This window comes from Schistocerca cancellata, chromosome 1 (assembly GCF_023864275.1).
Source record: "Schistocerca cancellata isolate TAMUIC-IGC-003103 chromosome 1, iqSchCanc2.1, whole genome shotgun sequence".
Taxonomy (NCBI): Eukaryota; Metazoa; Arthropoda; class Insecta; order Orthoptera; family Acrididae; genus Schistocerca; species Schistocerca cancellata.
Window position 1 is genome coordinate 184,101,764 of NC_064626.1, and position 18,443 is coordinate 184,120,206.

An 18,443-nucleotide genomic window follows, 5' to 3' on the forward strand; every position below is an offset into this window, starting at 1 on the left:
CCTCTTCACTGTTGTGAAAATATTTTCACAAAAGCAAGGGTGATTGCGATAACATACTGAATAATTCTTAATTCATCAGTAATCTGTCACCAGTCGCTGATGACCAGGTTTCCCTTACACCAAAATACTAGAGAGGTATCCGTGAACAACCTCTAGAAGTTTCTCGTTGAAGTTCTGGTTCATTTTGTATACCAGATTTAATCAGGTAGCCTATGTGACAGGTTGTTCTTATATTTAATATTTCATTAATCATTTTATTGCCGTTACACGTAATTCAATAAAATCCGTAAGAGCTTTACATGTCACTGCAGATATCAGAAACTGTATGAGATATAGATTGGCATTCTGTAACTGTTCATTGACGTAAGGTGTTTGCGACATATGAAAATTTGTGGTGGACCAGGTCTCAAACCCGAATTGTCCGCTTAGCGCGAGCTGTCACACAATCACTCTGGCTATCTGAGGACGCCTGCAGTCCCGATCCAGAACTCTTTATGCCCCGTAGTCACAACCCTTATGCTCGGACAATTTGTGATTCTCGCACAGGGAGACAAATATTATATCGCATTTTAGCCCGTCGAGGTATAGATTCGTCATTGACCGTTATATTATCGTCGCATCTGCTGCAACCGTCAGTGACAATGAATGTTCCTTCAGATACGCATGCATGTCTGAAGGGCATTGGATTGTGAAGACACATACAAGGTGTAAACACATTGTAAACATCAGTGGTGTATACAACACATATTGAAATGTAAAACAATCAGCAATGTAAATGTCTCCAGTTCTTAATAAATAGACTTTGAAAGCTATGTTGATCGTCAATAATTGGAAATGAATGGAAATGAGCGTTTGGCGTCATTGGCCGGGAGGCCCCTCGCGGGGCAGGTCCGGCCGCCTTGGCGCAGGTCTTATTACATTCGGCGCCACATTGGGCGACCCGCACGCCGGATGGGGATGAAATGATGATGAACACAACACTACACCCAGTCCCTGAGCGGAGAAAATCTCCGACCCAGCCGGGAATCGAACCCGGGCCCGGAGGACGGCAATCCGTCACGCTGACCACTCAGCTACTGGGGCGGACATCGTCAATAATTAATATTCTGCTTTTAAGTTTCCTCCTCACTTATAATGAGAAGCAGAGAAAAGAGTCAGCCGATATGTGTTAAAAAATTTCACGGTAATGCTAAAGAAACCAGGAGTTGTAATTCGGTGTTAAGCGCATGTCACGCTGAACGTACGAATCCAGACACTCAAATTCTTCTTTTTCTACGTCATTTTGCCTACTTTGTCAAAAATAGCGCACTCACCATATAAATTAATCCTATCCAAATATCGAAATTTTGCATCGTAACTGCAACGGGCAGTTAAATGAAAACGAGACATATGGAGAAAGGTATGTTAACTCTTTATTATTTCGAAAGCAGTCACCATGACTGTGACACAAGACGCTCAATGTATGGGAAAAGTTTGCGGTTGCCTACAGAACCACGGTTTTACTCAGGCGTGCATCTCTTCGTCCGAGGCAAATCGGTAACCACGGATGTCTTTTTTTCAGGGCTTCAAAAATATGGAAATCGCATGGGGAGACAACCTACCAACAAAATACTGGCACATATTTCTCTATGGTTGTTTCAAGTGAGGTACAAAAGTTTCACTGGGACGCCCTTATCCATCCTCCATACAATTCCGATCTCTCCCCGAGCGATTTTCATATTTTTGGAGCCCTGAAGAAACACATTCGTAGCTGTCGGTTTACTTCAGACGGAGATGCACGCCTGAGTTGAATCGTGGTTCCGTAGGCATCTGCAAACATTTTTCCATCAGTGCACTGACCGTGTTGTCTCACAGTTGAATGAATGTATTAAGAGTTATGGAGATTGCTTAAGAATTAATAGAGAGTTTACTTCCTTGGTTTCTTATGTCTCGTTTTCATTCGACTGCCCCTTATAGACGTGTTGTATCATGTGTGCCGATCATTAGCAGAAAAAGACTGTAACTTAGAGTCCATAGGCTACACTATTTGTCCCGTTTTACTTCCGTTGCTCTAGCGTGCACGCATGTTCGTAGACACAAGCAAGTGGTAGTCAGCATTGTCGAATTGTCTGCGAATGTCCGTTCGCTTGCGTCGGTTTTCATTCGCTCCAGTTTAAGCCAGATTTAAAAGACATATGACTGCAAGCAAACAAATAATGGATTACATAGCTTTATTTCTTTGACGTGATAATCAAAACTATGATTGTTCGTGGTAGAGAGAGCGCTACGCGCCCGCTAACTGCAGTACCCCACCTTTCACAGCGTGACGTCTTCGCCGAAGCGGCCGTGTGCGACTTCCCGCAGCGGTAGCGTCTGCCCCTGCCATGCGGACTGCACGCCGGACAAGGGGACGCCCGCCACCTCGCCGCGCCACCAGCCCCTGGAGATGAGGGAGCCCTGGTTCCGGACCGGCATGCCCAGGTAACACTTTCTCGCAATATTCTCTCACTTCATACTAAATCGGTACACACATCTCTAGTGAAGAACTATCTTAAACTACACAACTAAACCTCATCTTTTGACTCAAGTGCTCAAAAAATATTTTCAAGGAAAGAAAAAAAGTCCTGTGGTAAAACTACTTGAGTTGAAAAATTCGGTGACAATGGATAAAATTTCGAGCGCAACTAAAATTTCACTGACGTATTTTTGAAGGAAACAATCAGACATCAGGCATCAAATGCAGACAAGCACGGGCAAAAAGAGCATTCCTGGGCAAGAGCCTACTAGTCTCAAACACAGGCCTTAATTTGAGGAAGAAATTTCTGAGACAGTACGTCTGGAGCACGGCATTGTATGATAGTGAAACATGAACTATGGGAAAACCGAAACAGAAGAGAATCGTAGCATTAGAGATGTGGTGCTACAGACGAATGTTGAAAATTAGGTGAGCTGATAAGGTAAGAAATGAAGAGGTTCTGCACAGAATCGGAGAGGAAAGGGATATGTGGAAAACACTGACAAGGAGGAGGATGATAGAACATGTTAAGACATGAGGGGATGACGAGATTGGATCCAGCAAATACTTGAGGATGTAAGTTGCAAGTGCTACTCTGAGATGGTTAGCACAGGAGAGGAATTCGTGTTGGACCGCATCAAATCAGTCAGAAGACTGATGATCCAAAAAAAAAAAAAAAAAAAAGGAAATAAAGTATTATTTTTGTTGCATTAGCAAGAGATTCTGCAAAGCTAATGAATAGTTCATGAAGTGAGGCCCGTCTTGTAGATGAACACTCATGTAATGTACGTTACATGTACGTCAGTTTTACAATATGAAGCTAAGCATTCGAAAAAATAAATTTTTAAACTCTTCTGATAAAGAAGCAGAATTACATAGAACAGTGTTCTGAAGATGTTGCTGGCGGTGGGACTGGATTCAGTCATCAACCCCAACGTCAGTGGATACTGTGAAGTAGAAAATAGTACATAAGACAAAAGAATAATGTATGTTGGTAGAAAGTGATCGCATTGCTTGATGAACTGAGCCCTTAAACTGGCTAAACAGTCATTAAGTGTGCAGTACTACTCAGAGATACGCAGGATCACGTGGGTACGTGAACACACAGTGAAATTTTAATATTATGAATTGTCACATTCTGATACTTTCGTAACTGTGATCCAATATTCAAGAAAGAGAGAGAGGGGACAGATGGAGGGGCCGGGTGAGACAGACAAAGAGAGGGTGATACTCTTGGATCTTCCTCATACTGGCAATTGTATTCAATGCCTGTACATCAATTTCTCAAATTACTATGACCAACTGCCATAAAACAGAGAAATATTCTCTGATGATCGTATTTTCAATCGCTTTTAAGTATATCATCGGTTCTTATTTTACTTTCTAATATTTTCATAAAAATACCATCTTTTTAATTTCAGTTACGAAAAGCTTTAAGATTTTGTTATAAATAATTGAAATGTAGTACTGAAGTGCAAAATGCCAAATGGAAGGGAAAATACTATTTTATATCTAGAGACTGACGATTATTATTTATTTATATAAAATATTTTCGTTTCACAATAATAAATTTAAAATGTCTGTACCAAATTTTGATTTAATTAATATGATCTGAAATTGGAAACAGAAAAATTAATTTTTATTAAAAAATTATATTTCAGTAAAATTACAGTCTTTCCTGTTTCTTAATAAACAGTGAATTTAAATGAAAGTAAAAAGAACCGGACAGATCTGTGACTCACGTTCTGAGTTTTATGTGGAAACATGATTAGGGGTACAGATACTTCATCGATAGGTGTTGTATGTTTGTGGGTATCGAATTATATGACATAGATGTATCTATTGACCGGCCGGGGTGGCCGAGCGGTTCTAGGCGCTTCAGTCCGGAACCGCGCGACCGCTACGGTCGCAGGTTCGACTCCTGCTTCGGGCATGGATGTGTGTGATGTCCTTAGGTTAGTTAGGTTTAAGAAGTTCTAAGTTCTAGGGACTGATGACGTCAGATGTTAAGTCCCATAGTGCTCAGAGCCATTTCAACCATTCTTTTGTATCTATTGACGGAATTGAATTAGAAGTGATCATAAACCTTATTGCTAGACATAAATATCAATACATGTACGTATTCCTCGAAAAAGTGTCTTAACAGACGGACTGACAGACAGCTAGACAGAGAGTTATATTTTAACGGTTCCGTTTTTACCAATTGATATGCAGAATCTTAAAAAATGTTGGTAGCGGAGAGAATCAAACGAGAAACGTTTAATTATCAGATTTACGCCCCTGTCATTATCTACTACCACGCATGTGAGTAAATTACTTGTACAAATTAGCCGGCCATTGTGGCCGAGCGGTTCTAGGCATTCCAATGCAGCACCGCGCTGCTGTTATGGTCGCAGGTTCGAATCGTGACTCGGGCATGGATGTGTGTGACGTCCTTAGGTTAGTTAGGTTTCAGTAGTTCTAAGTGTAGGTGACTGATGACCTCAGATGTTAAGTCCCATAGTGTTTATAGCCATCTGAACCATTTGAGTTTTGTACAAATTAACAATCTTTTGTGCTTAACATGCTTGCAAATATCGTCATGTTGAAACACGATTTTTCGATTTTTTTAAAATGAATCGTTGTTAGGGAGGGCAGTATGTAACGTTGCCTTTACAGGCACTGAGTAGTATCATGTTCCACAACTCGTCTGGCTTTAAGATAAACGCTGTGGGTCATGCTTCACGAGTGCTCCGCTGTCTAGCTTGTTCGTGATTAAACAGTTCAGAGAATTTATATTTTTGTTCAAAGTAAATGTTGCCCTCTCTTTAAAATGATATATATTATTCTGTAGGTTCACCACAGCTTTTCTTAAAGACATATTTATGAATACCACCCCAAAGCTGCTAAAATATTTATTGCGTTGTATCTAGAATCGATAGCATGCCTTCGCATGACAGAATTTATAAATGGTGTAAAAATATGGATATGTGATAGACAGAATACCAAAATATTAACTTTTCCTAGATTAACACATATTCTCAAAACTAGTTGGAGCACAATAAATACTTTAGGAGCTTCGTGACAGTAAATATAAAAATTTCTCTTAAAGTATACGTTGTCTGCCACATATCGTTATAAATTCGCTTTCACACTGTAAAAGACACATGATTTCAATGTGTTATCACTGGAATGTAAGGGTAAACTTACAACGATTTCTCACCAACACTGAAAAGCTTTTCAGATACACATTTTCCATCGCAGACACTCAGAAAGAGGCAGACAGTAGACGAATGTGTGATAAAATCCAATGGGTGCTCTGTCATTAGTAAGGGAAAGGACGGCAGTGTAAAAGCAGGATCTTGGCCCACTATGAAACATATGGGTGGGATAGAGGTATACTATATTGTGGAACACCACATGGCTGTGTGCTAGGTCCAATACTTTCCTGGGTATACAACTAGATATATTTCCCCCGTGGTGTTTAAAACAAGTGTTCAGTATACTTACATGAAATAGCGCTGGCCAAAGCTAGAGAAAAAGCTATAAACATATATACAGAAATAAATAACGGGTTATGGGCCATGCTGTCCTACGATGTTCATTTGTCTCTTAAGACTACAGTTGTTGCTCAACTTCGTTAACACTCCGTATTACACATCACACAGACCTTCAGCTGTATAACGAACTTGTGTGAACACACTGATGGCTCTCTGGTTGTTCACATGCCCATCACATGCTCTTGAAAACTGTACTCGTTATGTATGAGTGTAGAATACACCAATTCCGTGACATATCCATGGCCAGAAATGTAACTGATCAATGGCGGCTGCGTTAACCACCTACAGGGGATAGGCAAAATAATGTGAACACCTGTACTTGGGAATAGTTTATTAACAAGGGTTTGGACCCCCATTTGCCCGTAATAAAGCTGCGATTCTTCTTGGGATACTGGTATATAATGATTGTATAGTCTCCAAGAGAATATTACGCCACTCTTCGATCGGAACGTCCAATTCCTTCAGAGACGAGGGCGGCGGAAATCTGCTCCGGAGTCTGCGCTCCAAGGGTTCGATAATGTTGAAGTCCAGGGACTGTGCTGGTCAGAGAAGACGCTGCAGTTCAGTTGCATGCTGTAGCCTGTCCTGGCTGTGTGAATAGATCCATTATCGTCTTGAAATAAGGCATCATTGTTGAGAAACAACATTTGAATCATGGGGTGCCCTTGATCTCCTAAAACGTTCACACAGTCGTCGGCTGTAACAGGGCCGCTGAGAGTAATTATGGGACCATCAGAATACCACGATGTGGCTGCCCGTACAATCACACTTCCACCTCGATGATTAACTGTTGGAATCAAGTAATCAGTATTGTAAGCTTCTTTTGGCGTTCTCCTATTGTAAACCTGCCCCGATGTTGACTCGCACCATATGACGTGTTCCCATTGATCAGCCGTCCCGGATTTACGCTCCTGACACCATGTTTTACGCCTTTTTTGCGTTGGTTGTCATCACCAATGGTTTCGGCACAGCAGCTCGTCCGTGAATATTTGCTTTATGGAGTTCTAGGCGGACTGCCGATAGGAACGGGATCTCGAAGATGCAGCAGCCAATTTAGCTGCTGTAGTTTTGCGTTGTTTTGACACAGTTCGTTTCAGCATACGACAATCCCTGTCACTTGGTTTTGACTTGCGCCCACTATTACGTTTGCACGATGATGTCTTTCCATGTTTTGTGCAGGCTGTCATGACTATTGAAACAGTTGCTCTTGAAACATTAAGTGGGCTGTCTTGGTTACTGATGCTCCAGCTAATCGAGTCCCCACAATAATCAGCAACATCGCCACAAGCTGCCGTCTTCGCAACTGTGTTAGGTATTTCATTGCACGTCGACCTCGGCCTCTGAACGCAAAAAGGAAGTGTACACTACTCGTAAACAGCCTGCACTGATGCCTAGTCCGTAGTGAACACGCACAGTCCAGCGCAACACGTGCCTTAGCTGTGTTATTTATCGAACGCAACCATCCCATTACTACCACAGTTCACATTATTTTGACTGTCCCCAGTATTTTTCTGCAACGATAACATTTTCATATAGCACAGTTCATTTTTCATGCAGGCACTGATGATAACCAGCTCGTAATTGGTCGTTGGGTAAAATATTTCGCCTTATAAATCACCCAGAATTCCTGCCCAGACAGTGACACTAAAGCAAACTTTTGATGTATAAAGCGTACATGACTGGTCTATCGACCTGTCCATATATCTTACAGTGCAGCACGCTATTCTACGAGGCAGAGAAGTGAGCCAAACCCGGATCGAATTTAAGGGGTGAATTAATGACAGTTATTATAGCACATTGACTAGCCTACTTCGGGCTTTTAAGCGTTTTTGCACCTTTGTGTAGCCAATTACTAGGTTGTTCCCATTCATTGCTTCAGGTAATACGTTCCAGAGTTAAAATATGATAACACAAAGCGAGATCTGCACCATTCAAAGTCATAAGCTGCACACAGCATCCCTCCCTTAGATTACCTGATGACTGGTGTGGAGTGAAACATAGACCTCGAGAGACTATTAGAGTACATAATCATCTTGGGGTTGTTTGGACAAACGTGGTCGATGTCAATGCTTGCCTGGAAATAAACAGATTTCTGAAGATATCGCCTTTTACTGAACATAGTGCTCAGGATTATCTCCCACATATCACACACACATCTGTATCTACATTTATACTCCGCAAGCCATCCAACGGTGTGTGGCGGAGGGCACTTTACGTATCCACTGTCATTACCTCCCTTTCCTGTTCCAATCGTGTATGGTTCGCCGGAAGAACGACTGCCGGAAAGCCTCCGTGCGGGCTCGAATCTCTCTAATTTTACGTTCGTGATCTCCTCTGGAGGTATAAGTAGGAGGAAGCAATATATTCGATACCTCATCCAGAAACGTACCCTCTCGAAACCTGGACAGCAAGCTACACCGCGATGCAGAGCGCCTCTCTTGGAGAGTCTGCCACTTGAGTTCGCTCAACATCTCCGTAACGCTATCACGCTTACCAAATAACCCTGTGACGAAACGCGCCGCGCTTCTTTGGATCTTCTCCATCTCCTCTGTCAACCCGAGCTGCTACGTATCCCACACTGATGAGCAATACTCAAGTATAGGTCGAACGAGCCACCTCCTTTGTTCATACTGCTGGAAAAAAGTTAATACACGCTTTTAGAGGTTTTCAAATCACTGAACAGTTATTATTGCAAGAGTGCATATCAGGTACATTTACAAATCAATAGCAAAAGTGGTTCTGAGGTACCAAGTATCACTTCATGCTGAACTACCCGTATTTGTACGTGGTGTAGCCTCCACAGGTGGCATTGTCCGCGCTGACTCCGGCATCCAGTCGATCGTACCGATGGCGAATACTGTCATGGGGTACGTTATAACACGCTTTCTCGACTTTTCTGTAGGAGTTGTTGGTTGACGAGTTGGTTGACGAGTCGCCCGAATCACTTCTCTTCCGATCAAATCCAACACGTGGTCCATTAAACACAAGTACTAGGATCGTGCTGGCCAGGGAAACCGTTACACGTCCTGGAGATCACGTTGAGTTTCACCGGCGGTATGTGGACGAGAGTTATCCTGTTGGAACAACACATCGATTTCCTGTTACAAGAACTCCTAAACAACAGGTCTAACAACATTCTGCACATACCGAGCGCTGGTTAGCGTCCCCTCCAGAAACACCAAAGGTGAACGAGAGTTATAGCTTATCGCAGCTCAGACTGTAAGGTCTGAGATGGGACCAGTGAGTCTCGGGAAACTGAATTCCTCGAGACAGCGCTCACAAGGTCTCTGTCGTATGCGCAAACGACCATCACTTCCGTGAAGGTAGCATCTGCTTTCATCGCTGAAGACCAAGGCTTGCGACTGCATCTTCCAGGTGATGTCAAGCGGAAATGTTCTGACTGTTCTAATGTTATAGCTCCATCCTGAAGAGGCTGAACCGGTGCTGATGAGCTGCTGTCACCATGCTTTGGGGATTCTCTGTAACCCACAGGTGGATGTTGTGAAGGTTCACTTAACCGACACTCGTAAAGATAGCTTCATCCGGGAATAGGAGGGATGACAGAAATTCCAGCATCGTGATGGCCTTTGCGATGAACCATCGACAAATCCGTCGCCACGGAGGCAAGTGCGTGGATAATAAGGCATTGTAAGTCGTGAATATAGTGGCAGTTATAGAGAATGTTCCACACGCCTGTCTGCCTTACCCCATCCTGGCCACGCATCGGTGTCAGGTTCTACAGTGTTCAACACTTTTTATCTGTCTTCAAATGGGTTTTAATTAAAAAAACTGTCATTTCTTAGTTCGTCACTGAAAAATACGTGTGAAACGCAGCAACGTGCACGGAAATATAATGGAATTTACTGAAGCAATACTTACTTAATATTAAAAAGTAGCTTATACTATTTCAAAAAAGCTTTTTACATATATTTAAGTCGCGTTTTCTGAAGTATTGCTCTTTTTAGTTGAGTCCTGTACTTTCGTGGGCGCGATATGATACTTTTTGCTCCTTATAGTTTCAGACATGTAATTTGTCCACATCTAGCAAACTCACGCCGTGTATGTGAAACCAATTCAGAACACTGCAACCAAACTGCATCTAAGAATTCACAATGAACACGCTCTACAGATTATGCAAAGCTCCATGTAGTCAGCACAATTACAACAGTAAAAGAGAAAAAAGTATTGGGATGACTTCTTTTCCTGCCTCTACTTGGAGTAGAAAAACCTCATATTCAGCACTCAAAAACACAAACTGCACATAGTCATAGTATACTGGAGAAACTACAAGTTCGTATTTTTCATTGACAAAGAAGCTGTCTTGTTATGCTCAAGGTCCTGTGATGGAGGAAAGTATTTAAGAGATCTCGATCGATATGAAAACTATATAATTTTAAAATCTGTTACACAGATAAAGCATCAAATGAACGTGTAATAGAAGCAATTTAGGAAGAATAAGTATGTTGGCAGTTCTTATCTCATGTAAGGACGCCTGTGTCACGATATAGTATGAAACGCATTATACTAGCAAGAACAACAGTGAGAGCAGCAAAAGATAAGAAGAATTAATGCAGGAAATAGCTGTAAATAATTAATAGAAGAAGAGGAATACATGACCATTTTACTGTAGAGCTACTTGCAAGAGACGAAATCATAGTTCTCTAAATGCTGTTGATTTGCATGGTCTTAAAATGGGCCACTGCTTTATTCGAACATTCCATTCTCTTTAAATCTACACATGTTTAAGTTTTCTTGTCCCTGCGCAGTTTGTTGTAATGGAAAGCCAGAAACCGATGTACTTTATGTAGCTCTGAAAAATGTGTTCGGAACCAAACTCTAATCATATTTTTTTCCCTAGAGTCTTGTTTCTTCCGAATTTGCGATTAAAGTTGGAGAGCTCTACAACTTACGAAAGAATTGTCAGTATTTACTTTCGCCTTTCGCCTTTTTGTCTTACACCGTAGAAGACGTAAACGGTAGAGGTTGGAAACGAAGAAATTAAATTGACACTGTGTTACGATGGAAGCACGCCCTTTTCAAGATTGCATCCTGGCCGTGAAGACCTTGTTTCACCACCAAATTTAAAACCAGCGTACAACTTCGACACGGCTGGCGGCCGGCAAGTGCGAGCGCATTCGTGTCCTGACCTGGGGTGCACCGACGCGCGACCGACTCCGCACTGCCTCGGGTGCGCCGAGTTTATTTACGCCCTTTGCTCACGTCGTGCACCACACGCCACTCCCCTCACAGCCGCGCTGCATTATTCCGGCGGTATAACACCACGTCTCTCGCCGTGTTGTACGTCATGTATTATGCACGCTGCATCAGCTAGTATGGTCTTGGCCGTCGTGTGTAACGCACAGAACAGCACTGCGCTGCAGTGCCGAAGTTGCATCTCGCTTTCAACCTTCGGTAATTGCAGTGACCGAATTCCACGCCATATAGGAGACAACTCGACATCGTATTCAACATTGCCTAAAATGCACTCGCATGCGAACATGCGAGGCTAAAGTTAATAAATAGAAAGTACACATGTCAATAATCACACCCCCTGGTTGCTCCTCTCCTCTCCTCTCCCATCCCCGCCCCCTGCCACGTCTTCACCATTGTGTCCCCCCTACCCCCCATCTCTACACCCTACATCTCCTTTCCCAAGGTGGCTTCCATCAACTCCCCCTCCCAGATGATGCCCTTTCTCCCTCCATTTATCCCTCCTATCAACTCTGATCCTCACTCCCCCTCCTTTCCTCTGTCCTTTTCCCGGGCTCCCTCTCCCCCCCTTCCATCCTCTTTCTTCCCCACCTCCCCTCTCTTTGCCCCCTTCTCTCCCCCGCGTCCTTTTACATTTCCCTCCTCTGCCTCCTCTCATTCTCTCTCGCGTCTGCCCTTCTCCCCCTTTATTCGTCCTCTCCCTCCTTGGTTTTCCCCCATTTTCGTTTTTTCCTCTCCTCCCTCCTTGTTTTTCCCCCTACTCCAGGTCCCCCCCCCCTCCATCTGCCTTGGGTCGGGAGTGCCATCTTTGTGCCGCCTTTTCATGCAGTGTTTTACAGTGTGTTTTCCCAGTGCGTGCTCCGTGTTGTGTCTTTTGGGAAGTGTAGCGCACAGCCATCATACTGTCGCTGGGTGTGCTTTTTATTACTTGCGAACAGAAACCAGACTGTCGCCATGTTTTTTTAAATGTGTGTCTACTGTGTTACTTGTCTGATCCCTGTGTCTTTTATCTACATTGCCAACCCCCTTTGCTTTCTGTTTTAACTTTCCGCAATTTTACGCCATTTTTCACTTTAAATCGCCATTTTATCGCCTGTTTTTCCTTGTTTCTTTCTTCTTCCTTTATTTACAAAAAGTCTGTAGGCTGTAGAGCAGCGTAGTAAGCTGCTGCCGGCCCGCCCCCTTCGGGGGGAATTGAAAATCAATAAAGAAAAAAAAAGAAAAAAAAAAGTCAATAATCACCTCATACATTTTGCAGACGATACAGTTATCTGTAAACAAGTAATGTCTGAAGAAGACTGTACGAACTACAAAATCTTGCATGTTAACTGACCTTTGTCGCTTCTTGGTAGCACAATATCATATTCAGGGTGATCCACCTGTCGCTACTACTATCTTTTATGCAACCCACACTTTCAAATACCACATGCGAGATTTTCATTTTCTGTTACCCATTATGTGCAAACTGCTAGTCCTACAGAAAGTGATCAGGACCTTTTTGTAGAAACTTTAATGTAATTAATGTTTTTACTGGGATTCGTTTTCGATTGAAGGTGTAGTTTTCGAATCATTCAAGAGAAATGTACAAAAGTGACTTTCAAATATGTTTTTCGTGAATAACTCGAAAACCATGGCCTCCAGAAAAAACGTAACCCAGCACAAAATTTAAATACACTAAATTTGCTCTAGAAAGAACATGTTAATTTTTTCTGTATGACTAATAGTCTGTGTGGAGCAAGCTGGAAAATACGAAAATCTCGTGCATACTATTTGTAGGCGCTGCGGTCACCGGCTAATACTAAGGGCAGTTGAATGTAAATGAAGAGCACAAAACTGTGTATGTTACACAGTATTTATTTATTTCGTTGATCTGTTTTGGGTTTGCAAGACATAAACTATCTTCGTAAAAGAAGGTACAATATTAAGAGACGTGGTACTGGCGGAAGTAAAGCTCTGAGGACGGGGCGTGGGTCGTGCTTGGGTAGCTCAGATGGTAGAGCACTTGCCCGCGACAGGCAAAAGTCCCGAGTTCGAGTCTCAGTCCGGCACACAGTTTTAATCTGTCAGGAAGCTTCATACTAGCGCACACTCCGCTGCAGAGTGAAAATCTCATTTCAAGATACAATACTGGTGAACATCATTATAAAAGATACTTTAAATAGAGAGGTGCCAACACAGAGTAAATATAAACTCAGGCAACGTTACAGTTATTCAGTAAATAAACGGAAAGGGAGCAAACCAGAAAAAACGTTAACACTAAACAGGGAAAAAAGCGCACATGTGTGTTTCTACTCAACGAAAGATATGTGTACATATGACAAAACAAATTAACAAAAAAATGGCTCTGAGCACTATGGGACTTAACATCTGTGGTCATCAGTCCCCTAGAACTTAGAACTACTAACTAACCTAAGGACATCACACACATCCATGCCCGAGGCAGGATTCGAACCTGCGACCGTAGCAGTCGCGCGGTTCCGGACTGAGCGCCTGAACCGCTTTTTTATTTTTTTTTTTTTTTTTAACAGAATGAGAATTTGTACGGGCGCTGATGGCCGCGCAGTTGAGCTCTCCACAAACCAAACATCATTATCATCATCATCAACATCATCATACATTACCGTCTATGGTGACGGCACTCCCTATTAAGAACCATGTCGCGCTTTTCATAATACATTAAATGTATTCGCAATTGCGAATAAGGACGACCATCAGCTGTAGAATGGAATTACGACAGTGAAAATTTTTGCCAGACCGAGACTCGAACCCGGATTTCGTGCTTATAGCGAGCGGTCGCCTTACCATTTGGCTATCCTCGCAGGACTCACGGCCACGTCTAAACTTCTTTTTTTTTGTTTTTTTTTTGTTTTTTTATCAAGCACGCTACCCCTTTTTTCTGTTTCATTCTTTTTTTATTTTTTAGTTGTTTTTTTTCGTTTTTTACCACTTTTTTCCCTTAAAAAGCCCCTTAGGAAAATGGAACTAAAAAAATAAATAAATAAAAAAAAGAAAGAAACCTAAGTGCCACCGCCACTTGTCATCCTAGAACAAAAAAATCTGATCCACTTCAGGCGTTGGCTCCTGAGTAAACCCACCCCAGAGAGCTGCCTATAGACCAGGGGAAGTATGGGAAATCAAGGTTAGGGCTATCCGTTGCCACTTTTTGTTTTTATGTGATTACATTTAGGGAGCGTGTACAAATGAGTATTCTAGTAACTAAGTGTTATAAGTAAGTGGTACAACAACAAAGGTGGCATAAAAAAGTAATCAAAAAATAAAAATATAAATCACTGATGTAATTCTAACTAAAAGGTTCTTCAATAATGTAACTGGTTCCACTTGGAGCCTCGCCATCGTTATCTGAAATCTCCAATAGCGCCTTTGAAGGGCATCTGCAACGGAGGCATTCTGCTTCGCTAGTGCCTCAAGGAAAACAGTATCCTTGCAGCAGCTTGTCTCTTCCTTTGGTCATGGCTGACAAGGCAGAACGTTGAGCCGTTAGTGTGATGCGGCACAGCACTTTAACCACAGCCTGGCACTCCCCAGCTGAGTGGGGGGTTAACGAAAACGCTGCGTAAATAATTTGGGAAGAGCGTACGGTATTTCGGTGTGCGTTCGAGGGCATTGTGAGCATTTTGTAGGAACCACCAGTAATCAAGCTGCTCTTTCTCTCCGTCGCTAAAGATGTAGGCGACGGTAAGTCCTTTGAACCATGTAAGCGCATGATATTTGGCAGCCGGAAAGTAAGTTTCATCGGGACAGAGTAGGGTCTGCGGGTCAATCATATCAGGCGTGACCCGGAGGTAACAAGCCAATATCTTCTGTGTTAGTCGCCAAATTCCGGACGATGATGCGCAAGTAAAACGATGTTCATCGGTATCCAAAAGGTGACAATCTGGGCAATAAGGGGAGTCTGCCAGTCCAATAGTGTGAAGTCGCTGGCGTGTGGCATATTTTTTGTTGGCGATCTGATACCACTTGGAACGCACCGTGGATGACAGAAAGTGGTGGTGTATCGTTTTCCACACTCTTGGCCAGTGAACCGTAGGGTACTTGTTTTCCACCACGTTATGGTGAACAGCCCGCAGAAGGTTGGTATAAAAATCTTTCGCCTTTGGTGGACGTGTGGCGGAGAGGTTCAAACTGACATAGCTGTAATCAAGAATGAAGGTCGACACATGGGAGAGCTGTGGTGCGACGTGCGCAACCGACACCGGCGGTACGTTAGAGGCTGGCATCAGAACCTGTAGTAAACGACCCGTGAGAGAGGTATATTGACTTTTCCATCGTTTCCTCGTGTTGCTCATGTAAAGGGCAGCTGCTCTCGCCCTGACGTTGACAAATCCCAGCCCTCCTTTGTGCACTGGGAGGGTAAGAGTGTCGTATCGTACTTTAAAGATATGACCTGCGGAAACGTAGTAACTGAAGGCCGCCTGAAGCCGGCGACCTATCTGCAGCGGTAGTGGGAGGACCTGTGCCACGTGGTTGAGTTTTGATGCTACGTAGAGGTTCAGGTATGCAACACGTTGTAGCTGATTCAAGTCCCGGAGCAGGTTCTGTCGCACCATTGCGCGTATGATCTGTAATAACCGTCGGTAGTTTGCTGCAGCTGTTTTACGTACATCTTTCTTGAACGTGATTCCCAAATAGCGCAGATCAGAAACTGGTGGGAAGGGAGCGAGGGCTTCCGGTCCGAGACCACGCCCAATGTCCAACGCCGCCGACTTGTTGATATTCAGAAGACTGCCTGCGGCCTGTCCGTATCGCTCCATCCAGGTTAGTGCGCTTTGAACTTCGTCATTGGAACGAACCAGCAGTAGCAGGTCGTCAGCGTATGTCCTATAGCGAAAGGTGACGTCCCGCAGCGTAATACCAGATAGGCGGTGGTTAAGGCCCCCTAGGAGTGGCTCGAGTGCGATTGCATAAAGGTAGGTAGAAAGGGGACAACCCTGTCGTAGAGACCTCTTAATGGGTACTGGTCCTACCGTCCTTCCATTGACCTGGACGTGTGAGCTGGCTGCGGTCCAAAGACGCCGTAGGGTGTCGATGAGGCCCGGGGGGAATCCCATACAGTCCATCACTCGTAGGAGGAAGTTATGGTGCACTCTATCAAAGGCGCGGTTGAAATCGACGGAGACGATCGCCGCTCTCAGACGGCACGCAAAAGCGATCGCTATTAAGTCCCTGCAGTGACCGGTGGCCATGTGTATGTTGGCTTCTCCCCCTTGCGACGTCTGTTCTGGAGCGAGGATCATCGGCAAAGTCGTCTTAATACGGCTCGCCATAATCCTGGTGAAAATCTTATAATCGGCGTTCAGCATTGTAAGCGGCCGATAGTCGTTAATCGATAGCTCTCCACCTGGCTTGTGTACTGGTATGAGGAGACCTTCTGCAAACGCTGGCGGCACAACACAGTCTGGAGACATAAGTTCGCGGAACATTATAACCCAGCGAGGCATCATGATGTCACGGAAAGTCCGGTAGAATTCGATGGGCAATCCATCAGGTCCAGGAGATTTATTGGCCGCACCTTTGTCCACGGCGTCTTCGACTTCTTCGAGTGAGATTTCCTCTGTTAGTCCAGTCACGGTAGCCTCGTCGATAGTAAGTGTTACCTGCTGTAACACTTCAGTAGTGGCCTCGTCATTGACGGTTCTTTCCTTGTAAAGATGACGAAAATGATCCTCCACCGCCTTTACTATGGTTGCTTGGGTAGTACATAAGCGACCGTCGTGTGTCCTGAGTTGTGTGATTAAATGTTGGCGTTGTCGGCGCTTATCCGCCACAACGTGGTGCATAGTGGGTTCCTCTGCAACCGTTCGGTCGTGCCGTCGCGAGCGGACGACTGCACCTTCTAGTCGACGCTTCGTCAATGATAGTATGTGAGCCTTGATTCTGCTTTGGTCATGTTGTCTCTCCGGGGAAGGGGGTAAGGCGTCGAGGTCCCTGAGTGCCGCGTAGTAAAAATCGAGGGTCTGTCGATGCCATGCAGTCACGTCCTTGCCATATTGCATAAGTGTCCTACGGATTACTGGTTTGGCACAGAGGAGCCACCACTCCAGGGTCGAGGTGTATCGTGGTAGGCGGCGTTCACAGATAGTCCACGTTGCTGCAACTTGCCGACGGCAATCCAGGTCCTGGAGATGAGTTACGTTGAGCTTCCAAAAGCCATTGCTGCGCCAGACTTGTTGGGGGCGTAGGTGTATAGTGCAAATATAGGCACTGTGATCGGAATAGGCTTGAGGCCATAATTCGGCGTCCACCACACCTTGTGTGAGATCCTGTGACACATATATGCGGTCAAGTCGGCTGGCCGAATGACTGGTAAGATGAGTGTGGCCAGAGCGGTTACCGTGGACTTTTTCCCACGTGTCGCACAAGTGAAGTTCTTGGATCATCGCACCCAGTTCCGGACAAGGCATGTAATGTGGGATTTGGTCCTTGGGGTGAAGTACGCAATTAAAATCGCCGGCGAAGACGCTGTGGTCGTATCGTCCAAGGAAAAGAGGAGCGACATCTGTGGAGTAGAATCCGGCGCGGTCGTGACGTCTTGTGGTACCCGACGGCGCGTAAACATTAATGAATCGGGTGTTGAGTGCCGTAAATGCTATTCCTCGCGCGGAGGGAAGAAACGTGACGTCGGTAACTTCAATACCTTCACGCACTAATATTGCCACTCCGGTGTCTGCAGGGCTACCGGGCGTCACATGTGTGGCGTAACCGTAAAAGTGCGGGAGTGCAGTCGTTTTCACTTCTTGTAGGAAAGCAAAGTCAACTCCCATGGCTCGTATGGTTTCTTTCAAAAGTTGGATCTTGACAGGAGAACTGATCATGTTGATATTCATTGTCGCCAGGCGGTAAGCCTGGCAACGCGTTGTTTGGGCGAGGTTATCCATGTTGAAGTTGGAGAGAAGCGAACATCGGAAGTGATGTCACCCCCCGCCAAACGCGGTCCTCCTTGTGCTGCTTATGCTGCATGATCCGGCGGCGCCTCAGCTGGCCGCGGATCGGGATCTTGTGTTTCGACGTCCTCGGCCCACGAAGCGGGCGCGGATGTCTGTTCATGTTCCATAGCCTCGGAATGTTTGGTAGTAAGGGACCGGGCGACTTCGCTGCCTGCACTGGTACCTTCCCGCTGCTCACTGTTTCTGTCAATGGGCTGATGTTCGAAAGCTGCATGTTTTTCTGTCTGTTCTGCA

At 44.4% G+C, this 18,443-nt stretch overlaps 1 protein-coding gene across 1 annotated transcript in view; it reads left to right on the top strand.

Moving 5' to 3' along the window:
• LOC126162242 (EGFR adapter protein-like) overlaps positions 1-18,443 on the top strand; it is a 98,405-nt gene that overhangs the window by 60,665 nt on the left and 19,297 nt on the right. Inside the window, exon 3 of the mRNA XM_049918656.1 lies at positions 2,344-2,460. Within this exon, the coding sequence (XP_049774613.1) occupies positions 2,344-2,460 (117 nt within the window). The remainder of the gene's footprint in view (positions 1-2,343; positions 2,461-18,443) is intronic.